Source organism: Pinus tabuliformis, chromosome 2_1 (genome assembly GCF_031772625.1).
Source record: "Pinus tabuliformis cultivar Carrire ecotype Pingquan chromosome 2_1, CPIR1, whole genome shotgun sequence".
Classification (NCBI taxonomy): domain Eukaryota; kingdom Viridiplantae; phylum Streptophyta; class Pinopsida; order Pinales; family Pinaceae; genus Pinus; species Pinus tabuliformis.
The window spans coordinates 390032142-390055725 of record NC_142299.1 but is presented as its reverse complement, the minus strand read 5'-3'; the positions used below and the strand labels follow the sequence as shown (position 1 = coordinate 390055725).

The window sequence follows — 23584 nt, the reverse complement described above, 5'->3', positions numbered from 1 at the left end:
TTTGCATTTTATGGTACATTTCTTGTTGTAAGTGGCCAAATTATGCTTTTTGCTTTCTTTTTAGATGCATCAACCTCTAGGGAATCGTTCCAGACCTAACCCAAAGTGTGGACAAGGGGAAGGGGAGGCTTATTGCTTATGTACCCGGAGGGGAAATATGTGGAAAGTGGTTATAAGGAACGAAAGGGAGTGATGCATGTGGTGTCTGGAAGTGGGACTACACAACTAAAATTGAGATTGCCCATGCAGTGCCAATCTTAAAGCTAGTAGCCAATGAAGGAAATCTCACGAGTCTAAGATACAAGACTAACCATCAAATTGGAGAAGGGGATAAGATTACATACCAAACCCATTTTTCTTCCGCTGAATTCCCCCACTAATCCATTGCCAAATGTGTCCATAAGAAATAAGCAAAGGTACCCAATTACATAATGAAAAGCCATACCTTCAAGATTGGTAGGCCCACCTTCAAACATACAATCATGACAGAATGGGCCGGGGCACATAATGGGTTGCTCAGGTGGCGGAGATGGTGGCACATCGAGCTATCTGGGGGTTGCAAGGGGCTGCTGCTTATCAATTGAAGACAATCTAGGAGACACATCGAGCTATCTGGGGGCTGCAAGGGGCTGCTGGTTGTCGGTTGAAGGCAATCTAGGAGAAAACAATTTCTCCTATGGGTGTCACTCATTGGTGGTGAGTAACAGACCAAAGGGAGCAATGTATTGGTGGAGAAGGAAGCCTTAGGGTTAAAGGAGCTGGCCAAAGCTACATGATAGCTGGACAAAGGTCTAATGGAGTTGAATATGTGGACAAAAGACGATTGAAAGGGCTAGTTTCCAAGGATTGCAAATAACAAGTAAGTCAAATTATTTATTCTATGTTTTGTTTTGGGTAGCTGAGGACTTGATGGACTAGGCCTCAGCCCTAGTTGTATTAGTCAAAGGAAAAAATTGTATTATAACATTGTACTTGGGTTTGTAAATGGCTACGATGCATGGTATGAGAGTCCTATGGTTTTCTTATTGAAGGACTAAGAAGGAACATGTTTTGAGCTATAAATATTGTGTACTGTTGTTGATCTCATTGTTGTTATATTCTGCTGTGCAAAGCTGTTTAAAGTTGGGATTCTCTAGTGTGTTTGCATTTCTAATTAGGGCATAGACTCTCCTAGGGTGCAAGGAAATTTCAGCACAAGCTTGTTCATGCTAGTTTGGTACCAAATGTGGGTTTACCTCGGCACAAACTGAGGTCATTGGCTAGGTTGACCTTTGACCCTAATGAATCGGTTGGTTTGACTAGGTAGTGGTTCAACTCGAATGGCTTTTAAAACCATGTTGAGAAGCATGGTTTGGACTTTCTCCATCTTGGCCCAATATGTCTGTAGCAAGTTTACCCCCCAGATCTTAGAGGCATAGAGTATTATGGGTTCAATAACTTTCTCAATGAGGTAGAGTTGGAAGAGATGTCCGAAAATTGACCCTAGAATATTGTCTCTCGATGAGGGTCAAGGAAATGTACCCTTTACTGAGCCAAGGCTAGAGGGCTTGCTGCATACTAAAGCGAGGTCCCATGCAGTTTACTCCCAAGTAAGTATAAGCTATGGTGATCTCAATCTTTGTTCCTTGGTAGTAGAAATGTAAATTTGCAAGAGAGTTCATTGATGCATTGGAAATCGAAGTCTTGGTTTTACCCAGGTTGACTACTAGTTGTTGAAGGTCACAAAAGTTGGCCAATGCTTCGATCCATCTTTGTTGGCCCTCGGGAATAGAGGCCAAGAAGACTAGGTCATTGATGAATAGGAGTAGGCAAATTAATACCTAATGTCGAAGATAATTGTTCCCCTCTTGGATGTGCTCCTGGAGGAAGGACTCTAGTTCATCAATAGAGATCTTCATGATGGTTAACAGGAGGGGGCACCCTTGTTTTACCCTAATGGTAAGGTAAATCAACACCTAATGTAGAAGACATTCATACCCCTCTTGGATGTGCTCGTGGAGGTAGGACTCCAATGTATCAATATAAATCCCAAAGAAGGTTGGTGAGAGGGGGCACCCCTCATTTACATCAGTGGTATGGTAAATGAACACTTGATGTAGAATACAACTGTCGTCCTCCTAGCTGTGCTCATGGAGGAATGACTACAATGCGTGAGTGTATATTCAAAGAAGGTTTGTGAGAGGGGGCACCCTTGTTTTATCTCGATGACTACTGTGATCCTAATCACATCCCTAACACATAGGTGAACAAGAATGATCAACATAATGATGAATGAGGACTCTCTCCTTCATCGATATATATATATATATATATATATATATATATATATATATATATATATATATATATATATATATATATATATATATAAGAAGTAATGGAGAGCAACAATAAATTGAAGGCCCAAGTCCTTGAAAGTAATTTGCAATAAAGACATGTAGACCTACATGAAGTGAAGCACAACGCTTGAGGGTTACACATCATTTTCCAAGGTGATGTAGACAATAAGAGTTGCAAGGTTGTGTAGCTACTAAAGGTGTGTTCAAACCCTTTTTTCACAAGCCAACATGGACTGCAATGCTCCTAAGTTTTATACTCCTCTACGTCCACTCCCCCTGCATGAACACTATCACAACCAAAGCGTTTCTGAGCCAACTCCAAGCCTTCATATAGGAATCCAAACTACCCCATTCTATATAGGGCTTTATGCCATCCTCCAAAATGTAGCATGGTCCTGCTCCTAAGTAGGGTGTTCTCCAATTAAGTGGTCATCTTTCTGTGATCATCGTGAAGGATGTCTCCGAAGCTGTCAGGAGAACTCTAATAAACTAGCTAATAATTTCATGCAAGAACGTGATTGATGTCAAGCAATCATTGAGCAAACTATCACTAATGTGAAATTCCATCGTGGACTATCTCCTGTGATCCATTTTCAATCATCTGAAGGTTGAACATATACCATGTACCTGAAATCTCAAAATGTACCCCAAACATGGTTGAAACACTTTTGGAGTGAACTAAAAGCTAACACCTCTTTACAAGAAAAGTGTTTACACGTCGACTCATTGTTCAACTTCACTAAACTTACTAACTATTAATTTGTACCTATCATTGTTCTGAAATCAATCATTGGCTCTTGTAAAGAAATTAGCACCCACGGTATCATAACATGTCAATCCTCTAATGGATATTGACCACTTGTGAACATAAAGGAACATAACCTTAGAGCAAAACAACCTTCAAATCTCCATAATTCTCCAAGTCAACATCATTGGCTAATGTAAGCATACAACACATCATGATATGTGCAGGACATCCTCAAATGATAATCACATCTACATACCAGACCAAGACATTTGGATGTTAGTTTTTGTAGCATCAGATGTGTTCTAGTCTTGAAACATTGTGGAGAGGCTAAAACACATGAGATCTCCAAAACCCAAAAAATTGTTTATGGAAATTTCACCTAGAGATGGCTCAATTAGATTATTAGCCTATTTTTAAATATTTCGTAAGTTTAAACTTAGGGAATATGGTTAATTAATCATGATTAATTGAGATAAGGTGAGAATTATCTAGAAACTCGCACAGATCGACAAGGAATTAATCTGGGTCCTTGATTAAGTTCTAATCTTGGTTGTTGGTGCTCCAACAAAGGATTATAAGAAGTCGATGGGTAGATGGAGAATACACCAGTGCAGATGAGTGATCTAGACAACTTGATTTTCAAGTGCAGGTGATGCAACAGGAGAAATCGAGTCAGAGGTTGAGTTGCAGGTGATAGAGGGGTTAAAATCTAATGATAACCAAGACAGAGATGGAATGAAGGGAAGAGGGAGGAACGCTAGCGTTAAGGATAAAAGGGGCTAGAAGGGAAATGATGGAGGGATCAAGGCCTTAGGAAACCATAGATGAGAGCGAGAAGGGCTTGAGGACCTTTTTAGGGTAAAGGGAAGCCCAATGAAGGCTGTCTCAAGGGAAAGTAAGGCCAATAGGTCTGTGACTTCAAGAAAAGAGGCAACGACAAAGGTTAGAGGCCCTTTAGGCCTGTGGCCTTAGGGAATAAGGCCTCTAGGCCTACGACAAAGGGTAGGAGGTTGGCTGGGAGGAGAAAGAGGGAAAATAAAGGAGAATAGGGGTAGCAGAGAGGAGGAAGAGGAGGGTCGAGGGGAGAAAAGCCAAGGGAAAGCTTGTGGATAAGGCTGGACAACCCTTAGGGCTTGACAACAAGGGAAAAAAGGGGAAAGGAGGCCCACGTCAAGGCCTTAGAGGCCTATTCAGGCTTGCAGATAACCAAAGGAGGAAAAGGGCCACGACTAGGGTTCAAAAGCCTCAAAATCTCCCTCCAAATCTTCAAATTTCACCACAAGATGCCATGAAAATGCTTCCAAGGGCTAGCGACTTCCTTGCTTGCTTGGACGTTGAGCTTGGAAGAGAACTAGAGGGTGGATCTTTCCTTCCTAGGCCTAGATCCCACTCTAAAAACCCCAACGAAATTTTTTCAAGGCTAGACATTCTTGAATCCCTTCCAAAATTTTAGAATTTTCCTTGATAATCACTTGCGCAAATGAAAATAAAATTTTCCCCAAAACCCCAATATATGCAAAATTCAAAATAAAACCCCAAACCCCAATTTCTGCAAAAAACAAGGGTTAGAAAATATTTACAAAATTTAATTTTCCAAATTATGTACAAAATATTTACAAATATACAATGCTTGTAAAATATATTTTTTTGAGAAAATTAACTCTGAATAATGGATCAATGTATTTTTTTTTGGACAGATTAATATTGGCCACACCCTTTAGCGAAGTAAGAATACCATATAAATTTCTCGGAGCCCAAACAAGGTCAGATCGTGCCCACAGTCTGTGAATTTGGAGGCCAAGGGATAACGTACTTGTAGATCTCTATAATCTTTTTCAAGAAAAATCGTTAGATCATATAATGAATCAGATCACCTAGGATAAATTCAAAATTTACCAATAGAATGTTCCTATCATTGAAAAATGAAATAACAATTCATATAGCATTGAAGCACAATATAGGATGAGAACATAACTAGCATGTACCATAGACCAACGAGACAAGGACACCATGAACTGAACCCTGAAGTCTTCTATTATGATATCAAATGTTCCCAATAGAGCAATGACTCAATACCAACGTTACAAATCTACATAGTCCAGAACTCAATATGAACGTTACAAATTTACATAGTCCAGAACTAAAGTCATCATCATGACTTGAGAAGCAAAATGGCTTCTAATTTATAGATAAATCCTCCAAGTGGAAAATAATGGCTAGTCATCTTTTAATCTCTGTCGTCGAAAATATTTATTTTGAGGAAAATTTCGAATTTCTCATAAAACCCATTTTTTGTTAATCCAAAAATAAATGTTTTGGGTTAATTTCTATTAGGATATTCCGACACATAGGAAATAGTTAAGTATAACTTGGTCTAGTGTAGAGTTAGGTAAAGTGTGTTTCTTTACCATGTACTTTCGTAACTCACAATCCGATGGTCACGATTTATAGTGATCCAACGGTTCATTCTCTCCTCGATATTACCGACACTTGATCCGTTGCTTAACACCTGATTGGTCCATGATCTCTATTTAAGAGCATGGAGGGTCATTTTTAGGGTAACCGTTCATGAGAAAAGCTTATGTAAATTTTCATTCTTTTATTAATAAATTGCCTAAGTGGCCGCGTTGGCTCAAGCCGTGGACTGTTTCCCTCTTTGAGGGTTTTAACCACGTCAACAATACTGGTGTATTGATCTGTGATCTGTTTGTGAGCGGTGTCCTTTCGTGTTCTGTCTGAGGAACTTACCTTGTAAATTCTTACATGGTATCAGAGCTATTTGAGGGCTGCATCCATTGCTGATCCAAATCTGAGTCCGGTAGAACCAATGTAACAGGAATCGACGAGTAGTCGCGATTCCAACTCTGCTCGCCCGTGAAACGGTCCGAGTCGAATCTCTGTGAGTCAAATCGCATTGAACGAGTTTGACTCGTGGTCAACGTGAGTTTGACGCGCGTGTATGGCGATTATTCCGATTTTGTCAATTCCGCGTTTTTTTCCCGAGTCCCGCCAGTTTTGGGTTTAGGGTTTATCGGGTTTTGGATTGTCACTTGGGTTTTGGATTGTCACTTTGTAAGTTTATCGATTACGTCACAGAGCTATTTCATAGTCCAGACACCGCAGAGTCGACGCCACAGAGCCGGATTGTTGACAATACATATTACATACACCGCAAAGCCGCAGAGGCATTCCATACACCGCAGAGCCGGATTGTTGACATACATGGTTACACCGCAGAGCTGCATTCAACGCCGCAGAGCCGGATTGTTGACATACACCTGCGTGAGCCTTGAGGTAACTTGCGTAAGGTATTCATTTTAACATTTTGCAAAAACATATTGCTTGATACAATAAAACCAGAGTTCTGCATGTTTTCTAAATATATAATATATATGCATCAAAAATCATATAATTGGATCGTGAATCTTAAATCATTTCCCTTGCTGTATGAAAGTCTGCACAAAATCTATCCCATTGCTTATTTGCAGAGGCATTTTGAGCTACATGTTCACTGCCAAAAAAATTCTTATTTAAGGGCATATGTGATACAAGAATCTACTGTACTACACTCTAAAATTTGAGGCAACCAAGTATCATGAAATATCAAGTATCACATACAATAGATTGTGCAAAGATGCCAAGCATTCACTCTAGGGACTTTTATCACCAACTTCCTATAGCTTTCCTTGCCAGCAGAGAGCATTTATTACACAGATTATACGTCTCATCCTACAAAACCTGCATCATATCAGGTTTGCTTTTCTCACTATAATTACAATCAATAATTACATAATCAAAATTCTCCAAAAAATCAACCAAACTTTGGTTTTATTGTATCAAGCAATACGTAACCTGCATTTCATGTATCAAGCAATATGTTTTTCTGGTTTTATTGAAAGGCAACATTTCTATATGTTTACTGACATCTGTCTTCATTTAATTTTTTAGATTTCTAGCATATTTTAAATTTTTGGATCATTTTTAAATTTGATTTTTTAGTCTTTCACAGGAGCCACAAATTAAATAGAAGCCTCGACTCCAAATCTTAACAGAGGCCACAAATTAAACACAAGTCCAAAACAACAACAATGCCGAGGGAGAAGGACTTTGCTTGGGCTTATTGTGACAAGATTCCCTGAGACCCTAGGTTCCTTTGTAAATTTTGCAAATCGAAATGTAGTGGAGGCATTTATAGATTCAAGTTCCACCTTGCACAAATACTTGGCCATGATATAGGTCTTTGCAGCAAGGTTGACGATAATGTCAAACACCAAGCAACCTTGGCCATTGATATGTTGAGTCAGCATAATGCCAAGAAAGAAAAGCAAAATATTGAAATAGGAACTCTTGGAGTTGATGGTTTTTCTACCATTGGCCCCATGTCACCTCACTCTGTTGAATCCTCAATGTCATTCCAAGTTTCCCACACATGCCTTCAAGGCCAAACGAGTCCTTCCGTCAACTTGTAGGAAAACTTTTGTATTTGACCCATACTCGTCCTGACCTTTCCTTTGCTGTTGGCCTTATTGCTTGGTTTATGCAAAACCCACATGAAAGTCATTGGAAAGCAGCTAAAAGAATACTTCGTTATGTTTGAGGTACAGTTCAGTTTGGGATTCATTACAGTGCAGAAGCATCTCCTCTATTAGTTGGTTTCATTGCTTCCGATTGGGCTGCTGACCCTGATGATCGGAAGTCTACTGCAGGTTATGTGTTCACTCTTGGTTCAGGACCTATTACATGGGCTTGCAAGAAACAAAGTGCCATTTCTCTTTCTTCAACAGAAGCAGAATTTCGTGGTGCCGTAGAAGCTAGTAAGGAGGCCCTGTGGCTTCGTCAGATCCTGTTAGAGTTTGGCTTTCAGCAGCGACATCCGACTACACTTTGGTGTGATAATCAAAGTGCCATTCAACTATGCAAAGATCCAGTCCAACATCAGCGCAACAAACACATTGAACTGCACACGTACTTCATCAAAAAGCTTACTCACGACCATGTTCTTGAAGTGCAATATTGTTCAACAGATGATCAAGTTGCTGACATCTTTACAAAGGCTCTCACAGAGGCGAAGTTTACAAAACTTTGATTTATGGTTGGACTTTAGGAAGTTGTCACTAAGGGGGGATAGGCTCTAGTGCCTCCTTCCTTCTCCTATTGTGTCATATTTGTACATCCTTCAATCCTATCCCAAGTTGTTCTAAAGGGGGGATGTTAGGATATTCCGACACATAGGAAATAGTTAAGTATAACTTGGTCTAGTGTAGAGTTAGATAAACTGTGTTTGTTTACTATGTATTTTTGTAACTTACAATCCGACGGTCATGATATGTATTGATCTGATGGTTCATTCTCTCCTCGATATTACCGACACTTGATCCGTGGCTTAACACCTGATTGGTCCTTCATCTCTATTTAAAGAGCATGGAGGGTCATTTGTAGGGTAACCATTCATGAGAGAAGCTTATGTAAATTCTCATTCTTTTATTAATAAATTGCCTAAAGTGGCCGTGTTGGCTTAGGCCGTGGACTGTTTCCCTCTTTGAGGGTTTTAACCATGTCAACAATACTGGCTTATTGATTTGTGATCTGTTTGTGACCGGTGTCCTTTGGTGTTTTGTCTGAGGAACTTACCTTGTAAATTCGTATAATTTCTTCGAAAATTTGGCTTTGACTTAACCACTAAGGTCCAAGGGCTTAATTTTTCTTAAATTATCCATTTTTACCTTGGTGGGAGACCTCAAAAAATTAACTTCTTTTTGACCCACGAATTTTTTTGGCCATTTTCCACTTGGAGAAATTAATTTCTCTGAAATTATTTTTTGACTCTAAATTAATTAATTTTTCTGGCTTAGGATTTAATTTTATTTTTGCCAGAAAATTAATCAATTGACACAAGAGGGATTAATTATTTTTTCCACTCACAAATATTTTAGCTATGGTGTCTAAGTATGAGGGACCATGCACTAAAATATTTTTTACATCAGATATTACAAATTTAATCCTCAAAGGGGAAATATTTTTTTACATATAAACCCTCAAAATAATTATCCATTTTTGCGACACAACATGATCTAGTAGACCAAGTGCTCTGTAATAAAATATTTTAGCCAAATAACTTAAATTATTCCCAAACCACCTTTACAAAGACTTGATATAACACTAAGACTCACCTAAGAGTTTGTCAATAAATTCCACAATAGCTTTGGGGTTTAAGTTGGAGGATAAACGCTGCTGATTATCCGTGTTTAGAAACACACATAACATGATGAGGTTAGAAAACCTCCTAGGATGAAATTCGTCGCCAAAATTTTAATTTTGCTGTGTATAAGTAATGAGAATAATTTACTGAGTTAATAGCACCTTTTGGGCAGTGGAAAATTCACAGGTTCTTGTTTAGGTTCAGTAGATTTTTAAAACATTGCTTACACCACAAACTTCCACCAGGAAGTGGTCGAGGATACCTACATATCTGACAAAAGTCCAATAAAAATACCTATTTGCCAATGGTCTAGGTAATCGCACCCCTCAAAATGGAGTTGCTAGATGAGACATATGATCTTCAAAGAAATCATTGCTTACCAATTTGTCATGTCCATGCTACTTGTGACAGAAAGCTGGATTTTTCTCTCTATGGTGATTACAAAATGTTATCTGTTGAAACTTAAAGGGATCAAATGAAGCATTAAGGGGAAGTGCCAAAGTCACCTCACACAGTCTCTCTTACTTCAACCTACTTCTTGCTAGTCATAGGGGACATCCCAAGTGATCTGAAATCAAAACTCTTGAATTATGCCCTGCAAAAGTCTTCAAATCTCCAAAATATCCTCACCCATAAATTTTCCATTTTTCTGTCGTTATAACATCTAAGAACATCAAATAAACTTTAGCTTTTTGTGTTAGAATATTAAATCATCGTTTACCCTACATAATTCTGCCTTAGTGTTTTTCAGGACTGTGACAAAACATTGTGCGCATGGAAAATTTTAGGGGGAATTTTCGCCCTTGGGCTAAATTAAGGGGTTTTATAATTTTATTGGGCGAATATTTTGTATCGTAGTACATTGTTACAAATCGCCTCAAATTTATTTTATAAAAAAATTAGGTATGGAGGTTAGCCCACCTTATTTTAAGGAAGAGGGTAAAAAAAGTAAATTTAGCCATTGAAATTAGGAGCTTCAATCTTCCATTTGCCCTAATTTTCAAGAAAATGTATTTATGATAGTTATAAATAAAAATATAAATACAATGGAGGTATGGTAAATAAATAAAAGCTCTTTTTATACTTACTCCAAAGGTATGGTAAATAAATAAACTAGAGGTATGGTAGATAAATAAAACCTCTTTTTATATTTAGTCCATAACCCTCTTTCTATTTAGGAAGGCTCAAAAACGAGGTTTTATTTAAGTGAATCCTATAGGCCAAATACCATATTTATAAAAGAGGTATGGTAAATTAATAAAGATATAAATAAATGAGAGGTATGGTAAATAAATAAAACATTTTTTAATATTTACTCTATATGTCACCTTATATTTATGAACACACAAGCGTGTAAATAAATAAAAATATAAATAAAGTGAAGGTATGGTAAATAAATAAAACCTATTTTTATACTTCAAAGGTATAGTAAATAAATAAAAATATAAATAAACTATAGGTATGGTAAATAAATAAAACCTCTTTCTATATTTAGCCCATAACCCTCTTTCTATTTAAGAAGGTTTGAAAAAGAGGTTTTATTTAATTAAATCCTATGGGCCAAACACCATATTTATAAAAGAGGTATGGTAAATTAATAAAAATATAAATAAACGAGAGGTATGGTAAATAAATAAAACATTTTTTATATTTACTCCATAAGCCACTTTATATTTACGAACACTCAAAAAATGTGTTATATTTAGGTGAAGCCTATGGGCCAAATACCATGAGCCAAATTATTATTAATACCATGCAAAAAAATATTATTAATCCTAATATTAGTATTAATAAAAATAAAGATGGCACATGGTATTGACCCATGGTATTCACATGGAATGCAACGTATTTAAAGGGGGGAATTAAACTAGTATAGATCCATTTTTACTCTGGATCAAATATCGTGATATGCAAACTAACATAGAGTGAAAAAATATTTGATCCCTCTTGGGGCTTGGTATATCAAGAGTAAAAATGGATCTTGTAATTTAATATCACTTAAACATTTTAACTTGGTTAAAAAAAATATAAAATATAAAATAAAAATCAATTATTAATTTTATTAATTTTTATAAATTATTAATAGTAGTTTTTAAGCTCCAGGTTTATGATAACTTATGGTAATACCATGGTATTCATGTGAGCATAAACTATTTAAAGGGGAAATTCTATCAGCTTAGATCCATCTTAATTCCTGGTCTACCAAGTGCTGGGAGGGATAAATAGATTTCATCCCTCTAAGAGTGGTAGATGTGGAGTTAAGATGGTTATAGGTTGGTTTTTATGATAATGAAGATATTAAATAGACTTAGGAAATTATATTGTAAAAAATAAAATCTTAAGGTGAATGGTTAAAGCTACATTTAGTCACTTCACAAAATTTAGTAAAAAATACCGATATCTCCATTAATATTGGTTTTTCTGATATCTTGGATTAGTTGTTTGAAAAATATGTTGGTTTGTACAACCTTTCATCTTCTTTGCCGTTCTTAGCTTGTCGTAATGATCTGTAGGGGTTGGGTCACTGCACCATGTTGTCTTAAAAAACAGAGATTGTGCACCAAAAAGGAAATTAATCCACATGTTACAACGCTGTTGAAAATGGTATGAAGGTAGTGAATTATGCTAATAGGAAATTTAGATTGGGAGAGATGTAATTAAATTTTATTATTTAATTGAAGATTTCCAATTAAAATAATAATAAATCTACATTTATATATTTATATATTGATTGGAAGGCTTTTGACAACAGTCGCTTCTTTCCATTAGATCCCCTTCAGGCCTTTGGGATACCTACTACTTCATTATATTATATAGTTGGGGCTTGCTACTTGTTGGCGTGTTGGGGTAAACAAACTTGATGTGTTTTTTTTTATCTCCTAGTTGGAGTCTATGGAATAAGAAAGAAATTTGATAGCTTGGAAAAAGTGGTAGCTTGACAAAACTGGTAGAGAAAACATTAATCTCTCCTACCATGACAAACATGGCCACTAAAACTTGCAACATTGTTTGTAGGAAGTGAAAATTATGTTTCTTTTTTCCAAACATGTATGTTAGTATATTACAATTTAATGAATATGTTTTATTATTATCATACATGGTTTCATACTTTAACAAAACATTCGCCAAGACTTCACAATGTTTTATTACTTAGTGAAAGATTTTCCAAGATCTTACAAGATTTTATAATTCATTGAAGGATTCGCCATGACTTTACAAGATAATATAATCTGGTGAGAGATTCGCCAAATATATATATATATATATATATTAGTGATAAAATCGCCTCCCATTTTTCCTATGTATCATGGGGATTCACCCATTTATTATACATATAAATTTAGGGTGGTTCTTAAAATTTTCCCTGATTGTGCGTCTGCAAGTAAAACACAAAAAATCTGTGAAATAAATTTATCCTTTTTTGTGTACTTTCGATTTCTGCATGGAGTAAAAGAAATAAAAGAGAGTTGTCTGGGCAGGCAATACACCCCACGCCAGTCAACTCAGGATTCTGTGAAATCACTTGCCAACTTGAATAACACGTGAAATTGGGTGCTTCCAAAGTGATAGTTTTTATTGCCGAGGTTGTGAAAATGCAAGGTTGAGTACATTAGATGAAACCACAAATCATGAGGGAATGTAAAGTCACCATACAAGATGATCCGTAGTCTCTTAATATATGACCAAATCGATTCAGCAATTTTAAGCTTATGTTAATTAATGCTCTCTCTGTATATTAATCGGCTGTGTTGTCTAAATGGACTGTGCTTTGAAACAAAGTACTAATTGAAAGAATCACAATCTCACATAGAGAGGAACACATAGATTTACCATGGAGATTTACACATATGACAAAGGTGGCACATCTTTTCTGCCTCAGGCTGTAAGATCACCACTCTTCTCAAAGTGTAAAACTTTCTGTCTTGTGGAAGCTTTCTAGAGGCCTTTTAGATAGCCTGTGATTAATACCTTATTTTGTTCTTTCTTTGTATTCATACGAATAGTTTAGATATCCTGTGATTAATGCCTTATTTTGTGCTTTCTTTGTATTCATATGAAAAGTTTAGGATTCTCTTTTAGTTCATAGTAGAGTCATATATTTTGTTGTTCGAAGCATTAGGCTTGTACAATTGTTTAAAGTATGTAACCTTATGTTGTTGTGTCTTTCAGGTTTGTTGTCTAAAACCAGTCAAGGTGTTTTAACTGTCATCTGGGATTTAGTATTCTAGTGTATTCTTGGGCATTTGGATTGATTTTCTTCCCATTGGTTGTAAGTTTGTAACGTTTTCTTTTTTTCATTTTTTTCTTGTATGCAGCGTTATGCGGAGGCACAATGTGCTGCTGCATCACAAGATTATAAAGGTAAACTGTGGAAGAAAAAACAAAGATAAGTTGTTTCTTTGCATCTTTAAATACATTGATACAAAATAAGAGTAATGTATGCTTTGCTTTGGTCAGATCACTGTTTTTCTCACTACTTTTTATAATTAAAGCAGGTGTCTTGGAGCATTTTGGTTGTCTTTCACAGCGTTTCCCCAACAATCTCCACATAATGATCGAAACAGCAAAGGTGTGTACATAGAACAGGCCTGGGAATGCAGAGTTATGCATGGTTGGCCCTTTTGTCTGATCCTGTGATTGTTTAGTAAACTAATTCCTTTCAAAATTTAAGTTTGAACAACTTAAACTAGTGATGATTTACACGATACAAATAGAAGATAGAGTGATAGTAGCTTGGTCATTGGCAGTGCTGTTTATGATTATTTTATTCTAGACACAATTTAGTTGTTTCATAGGATGACAGTGTTTCTATAAAATCTACATGGTGATATTCTATCTTCACTCCTAGTATTAGCAGATATAGAGGTCAAGCATCCAATGTGCACCTTTTTTTATAAGTCCCCGAATGTTTTGTGGAAGAAAGCATGGGCTAAACAACCCAAAACTTTTCAGGCAATGTTTTATAATTTGAAATTGCTGCCCGAGATGTACGAGCAAGTTTCAGGTGCATTTCAGCCTGAAACTTTTGGTATTTGACTAGTGAATATATGGCCCTGTTACCCGTCATATTGGATGAGGCTTGCACTTGCAGTTTTCACACCAACACCTGTGATTTTTGTCCAGAGGATCAAGGTTGCCGGACGAAATTGTTGGATACTGTAGGGGTACGTGTGTTTGGGCTTAGAAATGGTGCCATTGTTTTGGTTGATTTGATGCTTTGGTGGTTGCTAATAGTTGTTGGATGAGATGTCCTCATGTACTAGATGAGTTGTCATGTTCCTAATGCTTGTCTTGATAATGTAATGCGTTCCCCTTCTTTAACAATGTCGATATGTTTGGATTTCATTAAGGGTTTTGCTTAGCATTGATATATTTGTTAACTTTTATTGCATTTCATGGAGTGGGAAACCATTAACCTAGGCTCTCTCTCTGTTGCAAGTGGTAATAATTGCCCCTTAGTGTGGTCATTATATTAAAGAGTGATTTTCCATGGTTTTCAAAGGATCATAACATTATAATGATGAGGTGTTGATTTTCATAGAGGAGTTCCCTAGCACTTTGGATGTGATCTTTCCTATGGTTTGCACCTTCGAATGGTTTCCGTTACCCACCTCTAGTGGGTAACACCCATAGGAGAAATTTTTCTCCTAGATTGTCTTCATCCGACAGCCAACGATGCCTTGCAGAATAGCTCGATGTGCCGCCATATCCGCCACATAAGCCAACCATTATGGGCCCGTTACCACTCAACTAGCAGGGGGCCTAAAGGGGATTCCTAAAGGGGACAACTGCTAGGCCAAGGGAAATAATGGAGACTTAGCCCACTGTCACCTCAACTTAGACTCCCTACACTTTACGGACTTTCACCGATGGGAGGAGACTCGGTATATGGAAGTCAGTTGTGAAGGATGAATCAACAAATGGATGTGAAATGACCTTGATGATCCTTTTCCTGGAAGGGGGTAAAGAATGGAGCTTACTTGCTCTTCAAGCAAGGTAGAAAGATTTTGAGGATAAGGAGGGGAGGATTTGAGGGTTAGGTTAGAGGAATATGCCTTGTAAAGGAGTTTCCCAATTCTAAAATCCTTATTGAACTTGGCTTCCCTAATGGTTCTTGAACAATTGACCTTTCAAAGGTATGGGACCACATAGGACCAAGTGGACCCAACCTAGGTTAAGGAGAGAGAATCTATTAACCAATGATGTTCTTAATCTAGACAAGGAAGGGGAAAGTGAAGCATAAAACCTCTGGATATACAGAAATATATATAGAAATATTTTATTAAAAAGATGAATTACAAATGATGATTGTTTACAATAGGTTGCCTGGCTTATATACCGCCATGGGCACCCTTTGGGAAAGGGCATGATCTTATGATCGTGCCCTTTCGTCTAATTAAAATTAAAATTAAATAATAACCTAAAATTAACTAATTTTTTTACATAACATTGCCTTCCTCTCGAAAGAATGCTTTGTCCTCAAAGCATAAGTAACAACGGATGTTGTTGAAGAATGATTCATTCTCCCGGAAAGCGTGTTCTTCGGGTAAGTCCTTCCACTTGATCAGATATTCCAAGATGATCAAGGTCACACACTTTAAAAGGTCTTTGATTAATCTCTCAAGTTTCGTTTTTTGGTGATGTGGATATCGGTATGGCTTGATGTTGACAGGGTCTGACCCTGCCTTGACTTCTATTGTATGCTCAATTTCCCTATTAGGCGGCCTCTTCATAGGTAGGTCTTGAATTACTTTTTCATGCTTCCGAATCAAATCTTGTATCCCTGGTGACTCTTCTCTAGTCATATTTGCAGATAACATTTCTAATTGGTGACATTGTATTGCATAAGCAGGTGCTCTTCTTCGACTCAGCTTCATCATCTGAGATGATGATACAACTTGATTTTCTGGTGCTTGGAATCCGTGTAGTTTGTACTTCTGACCTCCCCATTTGAATTTTATAAATTGTACTTGATGGTTGGCGGCATAAGTGCCTAAAGTTCGTAGCCATTGGATACCTAGGACTACATCTACTCCTAATGGTACGATGAAGAATGGAGACTCTAGATTAAAGTCTTGAATATACAAATTGACCTTATGGCATTTCCCTACCTTTTCAATCTTCTTACCATTAGCTACCATCACTTTCATGTTTGGTAAGGGAAATGAAAAAATATTGAGTCTCCTTGCCACGGTTGCATCTAAAAAATTGTGTGTGCTACGTGAGTCGAGGAGAACCACTACGTTGTTCTTCTTTATGTGTCCTTTTAACTTTAAAGTCTGAGGTTGTGATATACCTGTCATAGCTGATAATGACACTTGCGGAATACTTCCGTCATCTAATTCTGGTGAGAATTCTGGGGTGTCTTCTGTGTCTTCTATGTCATAATCTTCACTGTTTGAATCATTGGTTACTTCACAATTATATAGGTTCTTTGGTTCTTTTCCTTTAGCACATCTATGTTTGGGGTCCCACTTCTCACCACAGCGCTTACATTTACCCTCTTTTATCCTTTGCATTTCCAGATCAGATTTTTCATCTTCACGACGATGTGGTGGAACATATCTTGTATTATTGGAGTCCATATACTGGGGTATCCTTCGTCTTGCATAAGTTTTTTCCGCTTTTGACCAAAATATTGAATCGGATTTCTTTTCGGCTGTTTTTGCTTTTCATCTTGCTACTTCTATAGATGTAATATCATGCATCTCAAGTTCTGCTTGTAAATGGGTTTTGAGTCCCGAGATGTATGACTGAATTAGACGAGATTCTGATAACCCAGGTACTCGTGTTACTAAGGTCTCCCATTCTTGAGTGTATTCGTCCACACTTCCTTTTTGTCGTAATTTGATGAGTTTTGAAAAGAACTCTTCTTCTCTTACACCTTGGAATCTTTTAAAGAATGCATCTTTAAATTTTCTCCAGCTAATGACGTGTGTTGTTTTTTTCCACCACATATACCAGTTATATGCTTCTCCTTCCATTTTCATGGATGCATGCCTGAGCTTTTCGTCATCATCATTGATGTCATATATCTCAAAGTATTCTTCTGCTTTATTTATCCATGCAACATTGTTTTTTTCATTTCCATCGAATTTAGGCATCTCAACTTTTGCCCTTCGCTGGTATGTTGCTAATGGTTGAGCGAAAAAGGGTGTTGATTAGTAAAGTTATCCCAGAGTTGCTTGTTTGTAAAGGCTGTGTTACTCGCTTCTTGGTGGGGTGTCGCTGATTTTTTTGGGGATTCAACTTTTTCATGAGGGTCTGTTGACTTTGTTGAATCTGACGAGATGTGTTCTTGATTCTCTTCACCTTCTTTTAGTAGTTGTTCGGGTGTACAATTCGACCTTTTACACAGAATTTTCAACATTATTAAGACCTCTCTGATCCCTGCTTCTGTCTGAACATGGTAATTTCCCATCTTTATTTCTATTCGATTTGTCGTATTATTGACCCAAGCTTGATCTCGAATTCATTTAGTCTTTTATTGACCTCATCGTGGTTGCTATTTATCTTATGCTCTGCATCCAACAATTTTTTTTTGGAAATCCGCCATTGTCATTGTCGACATTGAGCGGTTTGCGGGGGCGTGTATTTATTTGCCAGCGAAAATATTTTTCCTCTTTTTTTTTTTTAATTAGCTAAAATAAATTTTATACATATAACTTTTAATTAATTAAAATAAATTTAATTAATTAAATTAACTTATATATATAACTTTTATTAATTAAAATAAATTTAATTAATTAAATTAACTTTTATATATATACCTTTTAAATAATTAAAATAAGTTTAATTAATCAAATTATATATATTATGTATAATATATAATAGAATTACGTATATATGTTATATATATTATATATTTTACGTGATATATATATATATATATATATATATATATATATATATATATATGTTATATATATAGATTTGACGTTATATATGGTTTTATATTCCTACTGTCACGTACTATTTTTAGAATTATTTTAATGATCGAATGGACAGTCACGTCCCACGGAAGTGTCACGTTCCGTTGACTGTTCAAAAGCTGCTCGTTTTTTTTTTTTTTTTTTTTTTTTTTTCTGCGTTATTATGGCAGACAATTGCCAGGGCTTCCTAACTGCAGAGCCACGCAATCGGACAAGGATATAACCGCACCGACAATCGGACAGGGATATAACCACACCGAATCAGTGATTTCAGTATTATACCGCAATGAATAATCCCTACGGCAGGGTTCAACGTATCTCTGCAGCGGACTTTCAGTCTTGTCACGACTAACCGTAGATATAAACAACACCGGAATCGTTGGTTCAGTGCAGACAAATGACGAAACTTTTCTGAACCATTTCCCGCAGAGCCCAGGCAGTTGGACAGCCGGTACACGCAGGCTTCTTGTTGACTCAGCGTGTCACTCCAGGAGAATAAGCACAGCCCCACACGCCTGTTGTTTTATGGAAGACCCGTGGGGCCAGATAGTCAGCGAAATTTGTGGGCGTTACTAGTCTCGTGTGTTGGCTCTGATACCAATGAAGCATAAAACCTCTGGATAGACAGAAATATATATAGAAATATTTTATTAAAAAGATGAATTACAGATGATGATTGTTTGCAATGGGTTGCCTGGCTTATATATCGCCATGGGCACCCTTTGGGAAAGGGCATGATCTTATGATCGTGCCCTTTCGTCTAATTAAAATTAAAGTTAAATAATAACCTAAAATTAACTAATTTTTTTACATAAAAGAAAGGATTAAAGCAAGAATTTTGAATTAAAGGTGTCAAATTGATCTTATGAGGTGCTAGCCTAGGGAATACCAGGGCAAAGTTTGATCTCAGAGCTAGGGCTTGGGTTATCTCACAACTCCACTGTCAGAATGGATTCAAAATTGGAGGAGGCCTTGAGGACACACCAACGCAGTAGAGGCTAGGAGATCAAACTTTTTCTTTGGCTATTTTGTCGGGAAAGTGATGCCCTAGGTGACCCAACTTGGCTAGACCTAGAAGAGAAAGGGAGAGGTGGAGAAAAAATGTTCTTTGAATGATCACCTATTGGTGGACCAATGCCTAATCCCTTGGGGAGAATGGAGTCTAGGAGAATGATGAGAAAGGAACTCGTATTTCAGTCAAGGAGGCCTTAAGGGCTACTTCGCTTGGCCTTTAGGGCAAGAAGAAGAGACCTCAAAGCTTTTATACTTCGCTTTGCAAAAGGAGATGGCTTATCAAGATAAATTCACTAGTGGAATTATCCCTAGGAGATTTCATTCACATACATGGCCCAAACATTGAGAGATGCTATATAGAAACAATAATTCCACAATTTTGCAATTATGCAATGCAACAATTAGCCCTAATATAACGAAAATCCCATTCAATGCATATGATAAAAGTAAAACAAGAATAACATTAAACGTGTGTACTTGCATATAATATAACATATCCAACCATCAACAATTTGACAATAAAGAAGCTCCAAGATAAAATACTCCAATCCAAACATCAAAATTCATCCATGCTCCAATTCATCATCCCAGAAAAAGTGTGAAATTATCCAAAGAGAAGAATGATCCAATCCAAAGTGATGATACAAATGAATTCATGTTTCTCCTATTTATACACTCATTAGGAGTTCAAATTACCTAATTTGAACCTACATTAGCCCATCAACTAAAATAATGTGCAAATAACTATCTATTGATGACAAGCCCACCAAACTAGCTCACAAATAAAATAATAAGCCTCCCAAGAGGTCGAATGATCAATAATGCATGTTGTTGGGCTCTCTAAGAGGCCTGATGAAGTCTATAAGTGCCAAAATGATGAGTTGGACTTCCAAAAGTAATGGACAAGCGGTTGGCTCCTTATTCTCCACATAATAAACTTGTGGTGCTCCCAATGGCTGTGAGGGCACATGAGTGATCTCATGGGTCTGCAAGTAAGTTGAAGATGCCTGTAGGCCATCTGTAAGGGCTCAAATGATGGTGTAGGTGATGCCACATCATCCTACAAGTCTTGGGTCGCCTGCCAAGTGCATGGTACATCTGTGGGGCTAGCTGGGCAAAGGTGAACCAAGTGCATCTTCCTAGTCCAATAAGCGAATCTCGAGCAATCTCTGAACATCTCTAGGGATCCATGGAGCGTTGTCTAATACTTTGGAGGCCCATGGCTCTCAACATACACCCTACATGTGCCAATGTAGCCCTCTGGAGGGTTAGGACCCCATATAGGGAGACCAAACCCAAGATGGAGGCCATTTGCAATCTTGCATAAGGTCCAATGCGTCCCCTAGCCTTCCAGTACAACAAGTCATCAAGGAAATCGAGTAAAAGTGCTTAGAAACCATGGACCAAAAATGGGGACTTCATAATGACCTGCCCTTCCATAATGGTCTTTGGCATGTGCTAATGTCTCCAAAATCGAAATGTGGTTAACCAAGTATCTTATTATGTTGTTTCTACCTTTAAAGGGGATAATATGTCTAAGGTACATCCTTTAAAAGGTGGTGGCATGTGATAAAGAGGTGAATGGAGTAGGGAATGAGAAGGGGCAGCCATGGGCCACATGCTGGTGTACAAGGGTAGCTCATAGAAGGGAAGCCCACGTTTTGGTATATAATGTATAGGAGGGAGAAATTGTGGTACATGAAGTGCCTCAACTTTGATTTTTCCACCCTTCTTTATATGCTTTTTGCCTTTTTATGATTTTTCTTTAATTAGTTGCTCGAGGCTCAAGGGGTAAGAGCATGATGTATGAGTTATAGCAGTGGATACTCCCTTTTAAGGTTGGGTGGTTCATTGCCCACCAGGGGTTGGGACAATCATGGGTTCCTATATGATGAAGGAGGCTCATAGAACCTATAGGAACTAGGGTGATGACTATGATGATGGGGTAGAGCTTATGTATTAGCTTTTGCCCATGTGCTAAATGTGTTTATCCCGACCATCTTTTGCATTTTGTGGTATGTTTTCCTATTGAATGTGGCTAATTGTGTTTTTACTTTTCTTTTCAGCTGCATCAACCTTCGGGGCATCATTCTAGGCTTGACCCAAGGTGTGGACAAGGGGAAGGGGAGAGCTAGCCTATGTGGACCCAATGGAGGAATGTGGACCCAAGTGGGAGAAATGATGAATGGGGTAATAATGAGTGGAAAGGGGGGAATATATACGAATAAGGGAGCGAGGCCACGCAACCAAATTCAAGCTTTCCCATGAAATACCATCCCTAAAGGCAAGTGATCAGTAAAATCAATCTCACGGAGCTAGAATCCAAGGTTAATATTTAAAAAGGGGTCTAGGGCACAAGAGCACAGACCTAGGCCATTCTTTCAACTGAATCCCCCCATTAATCCATGCCCAAAAGTGTCCTTGATAAGCAAACTACAATTCTCAATTAGCAAATGACAAGGCATACCTTTAGGTTCGGGAGGCCAACCTTGAAACATACGATCATGACATATGGGTGAGAGACTACATGGCTGGCTTAGGTGGCAAAGAAGTGGCACAATAAGCTAGTTGGTGGCTGCAAGGGGTTGCCGGTTGTCGACTGAGGACCACCTTGGAGAAAATTTTTCTCCTAAGGATATCACCCAGAAAATGGTGGGTAACAGGGCCCTCGCTCATCTGTTATGATCGTATGTTTGAAGGTCGGCCTTCCTGTTGAGAAATCTAAAGGGGTGCATCTAGGATTATTTCTCTTCAACTTGATAACTTCTTGTAATGTATTTTTTATTTTTTAGATTATTAGCTTCTTCTCTTGTTATCATGTTGTTCTTATCATCAAACAATTACCAAAACAAGAAGATCAACAATACACAAGAACGCAGGATATAGGCTGCAAGCTAGGGCCAAAACCTTTCCACTTGAGAGGAAAACCCACAAATCCATTCTCTTCTTATAGATTCTTCAAATGACGAATTCCAAGACCTCTAGACCAAGATCAATACCCTTCCAAGACCAAGTTTGACCTCCTTGATGATGTGGTTCCTCTGTCCAATTCAAACCTAATCAAATCTCTTCCAGTGGCACAACTTCGACCCCCAGCTACAGAATTTTGGTCTCCACTATAGGTTTGAAATTTTAGGCGGCCAACAATAGTTGTTACTTGCACATGTGTGAGCAGTTTAAGGGCTTCCAAGACTTCTCTTGACCTTCGCTTGTGTTTCTCCTTCTAGGATTTGTAGGTGATCTAATAGACTTTCCTTCGACCTTCTTTCTGCAATTTCCTCAACTTCGATCTTGCAACAACGAAACCCTAGCCTTCTTTCTTCGCATGTGTGTGTGAGAGTGAGAGAGAAATAACCCAAACTTTTGTCCTTCGTCTTTCTTCCTTCTTCGCTAGCCTTCTTCTACTTTTGCTTCGCTTGGATGATGAGAAGATGAGTGAGTGTCCATAGGAGGCTAAGTTCCCTCCTATATATAGGCTTCCAAAGAGGACGACATGCCCTAATGAGGCCGACTTGGTCTTGGAGGGTATTTTGACACTTTTAAATACAAAAATAATTATTTTTACAAGTTAAAATGTGTGTGCTTGATAGGGTCTTCTTCATATGACAATGACTCTTTTGACTTCTTGACCCTAGGACAAACCCTAGAAGCACATCCTACCCATGGAGTCTGGGACTCATGGGAAGCACCTCTCATTTGGCCAATGAGTTGGGAAATGTGGATAGGGACCATTGACTTTGATTTTTTTAACTTTTTTGAATTTTAATAAAAAATCAAAGTTGAAATGAAACAATGAAAAATAAAATCAAATAATTAAAAAAGATGAAATAAAATAAAACCAAAATCGAACTTTTGATTTTTTTAAAATTTTAATGAAACACAAAAGAATTTAAGCAAAGTTCGACCAAAGCAAAGATATATAAACACAAAAAAATTAAACTAACCCTTACGCATACACAATACTCAGAAAAAGTCGAAAAAAAATTAAACCAACCCAAATGCATATGAAATCAAAAATCAATTTTTGTTTGCTTGTGTTGCAAGTCGACGACGGGAGAAAGAGACATGAGGAGTTGGGGCTTGCAGGTCTACGTGGAAGAGAAGGCCACGGACAACGATGAAAGGGAAGGCAGGTTGGATGGGGAAGAGGAAAAGCGAGGGTAGGTGTGGGAATCTGCAGGGATAGGACGACAAATAAAAGATGCGATGGAGAGGGAGAAAGAAGTAGCGTACAGGTGAGATGTGCGGATTTGGACAGGGAGGAGCGATGGCAACGGAAGGGAACCGCGCGAAGGGTGAGAGAGATATGATCGACGGATTTGTTGCAGGTTGGAAAGGCTGTGGATGGCAG

General features: G+C 37.6%; 1 protein-coding gene across 2 annotated transcripts in view; it reads left to right on the top strand.

Annotated features, from left to right (window-relative positions):
* The window catches only part of APC7 (tetratricopeptide repeat (TPR)-containing protein), a 344349-nt gene that overhangs the window by 181950 nt on the left and 138815 nt on the right, over positions 1 to 23584 (top strand). Inside the window, exons 9-10 of one of the 2 annotated variants that reach the window (XM_089402745.1) lie at positions 13603 to 13648; positions 13780 to 13856. In XM_089402745.1, coding sequence (XP_089258871.1) covers positions 13603 to 13648; positions 13780 to 13856 — 123 coding nt within the window. The remainder of the gene's footprint in view (positions 1 to 13602; positions 13649 to 13779; positions 13857 to 23584) is intronic. The other variant, XM_089402746.1, reaches the window with a different exon arrangement.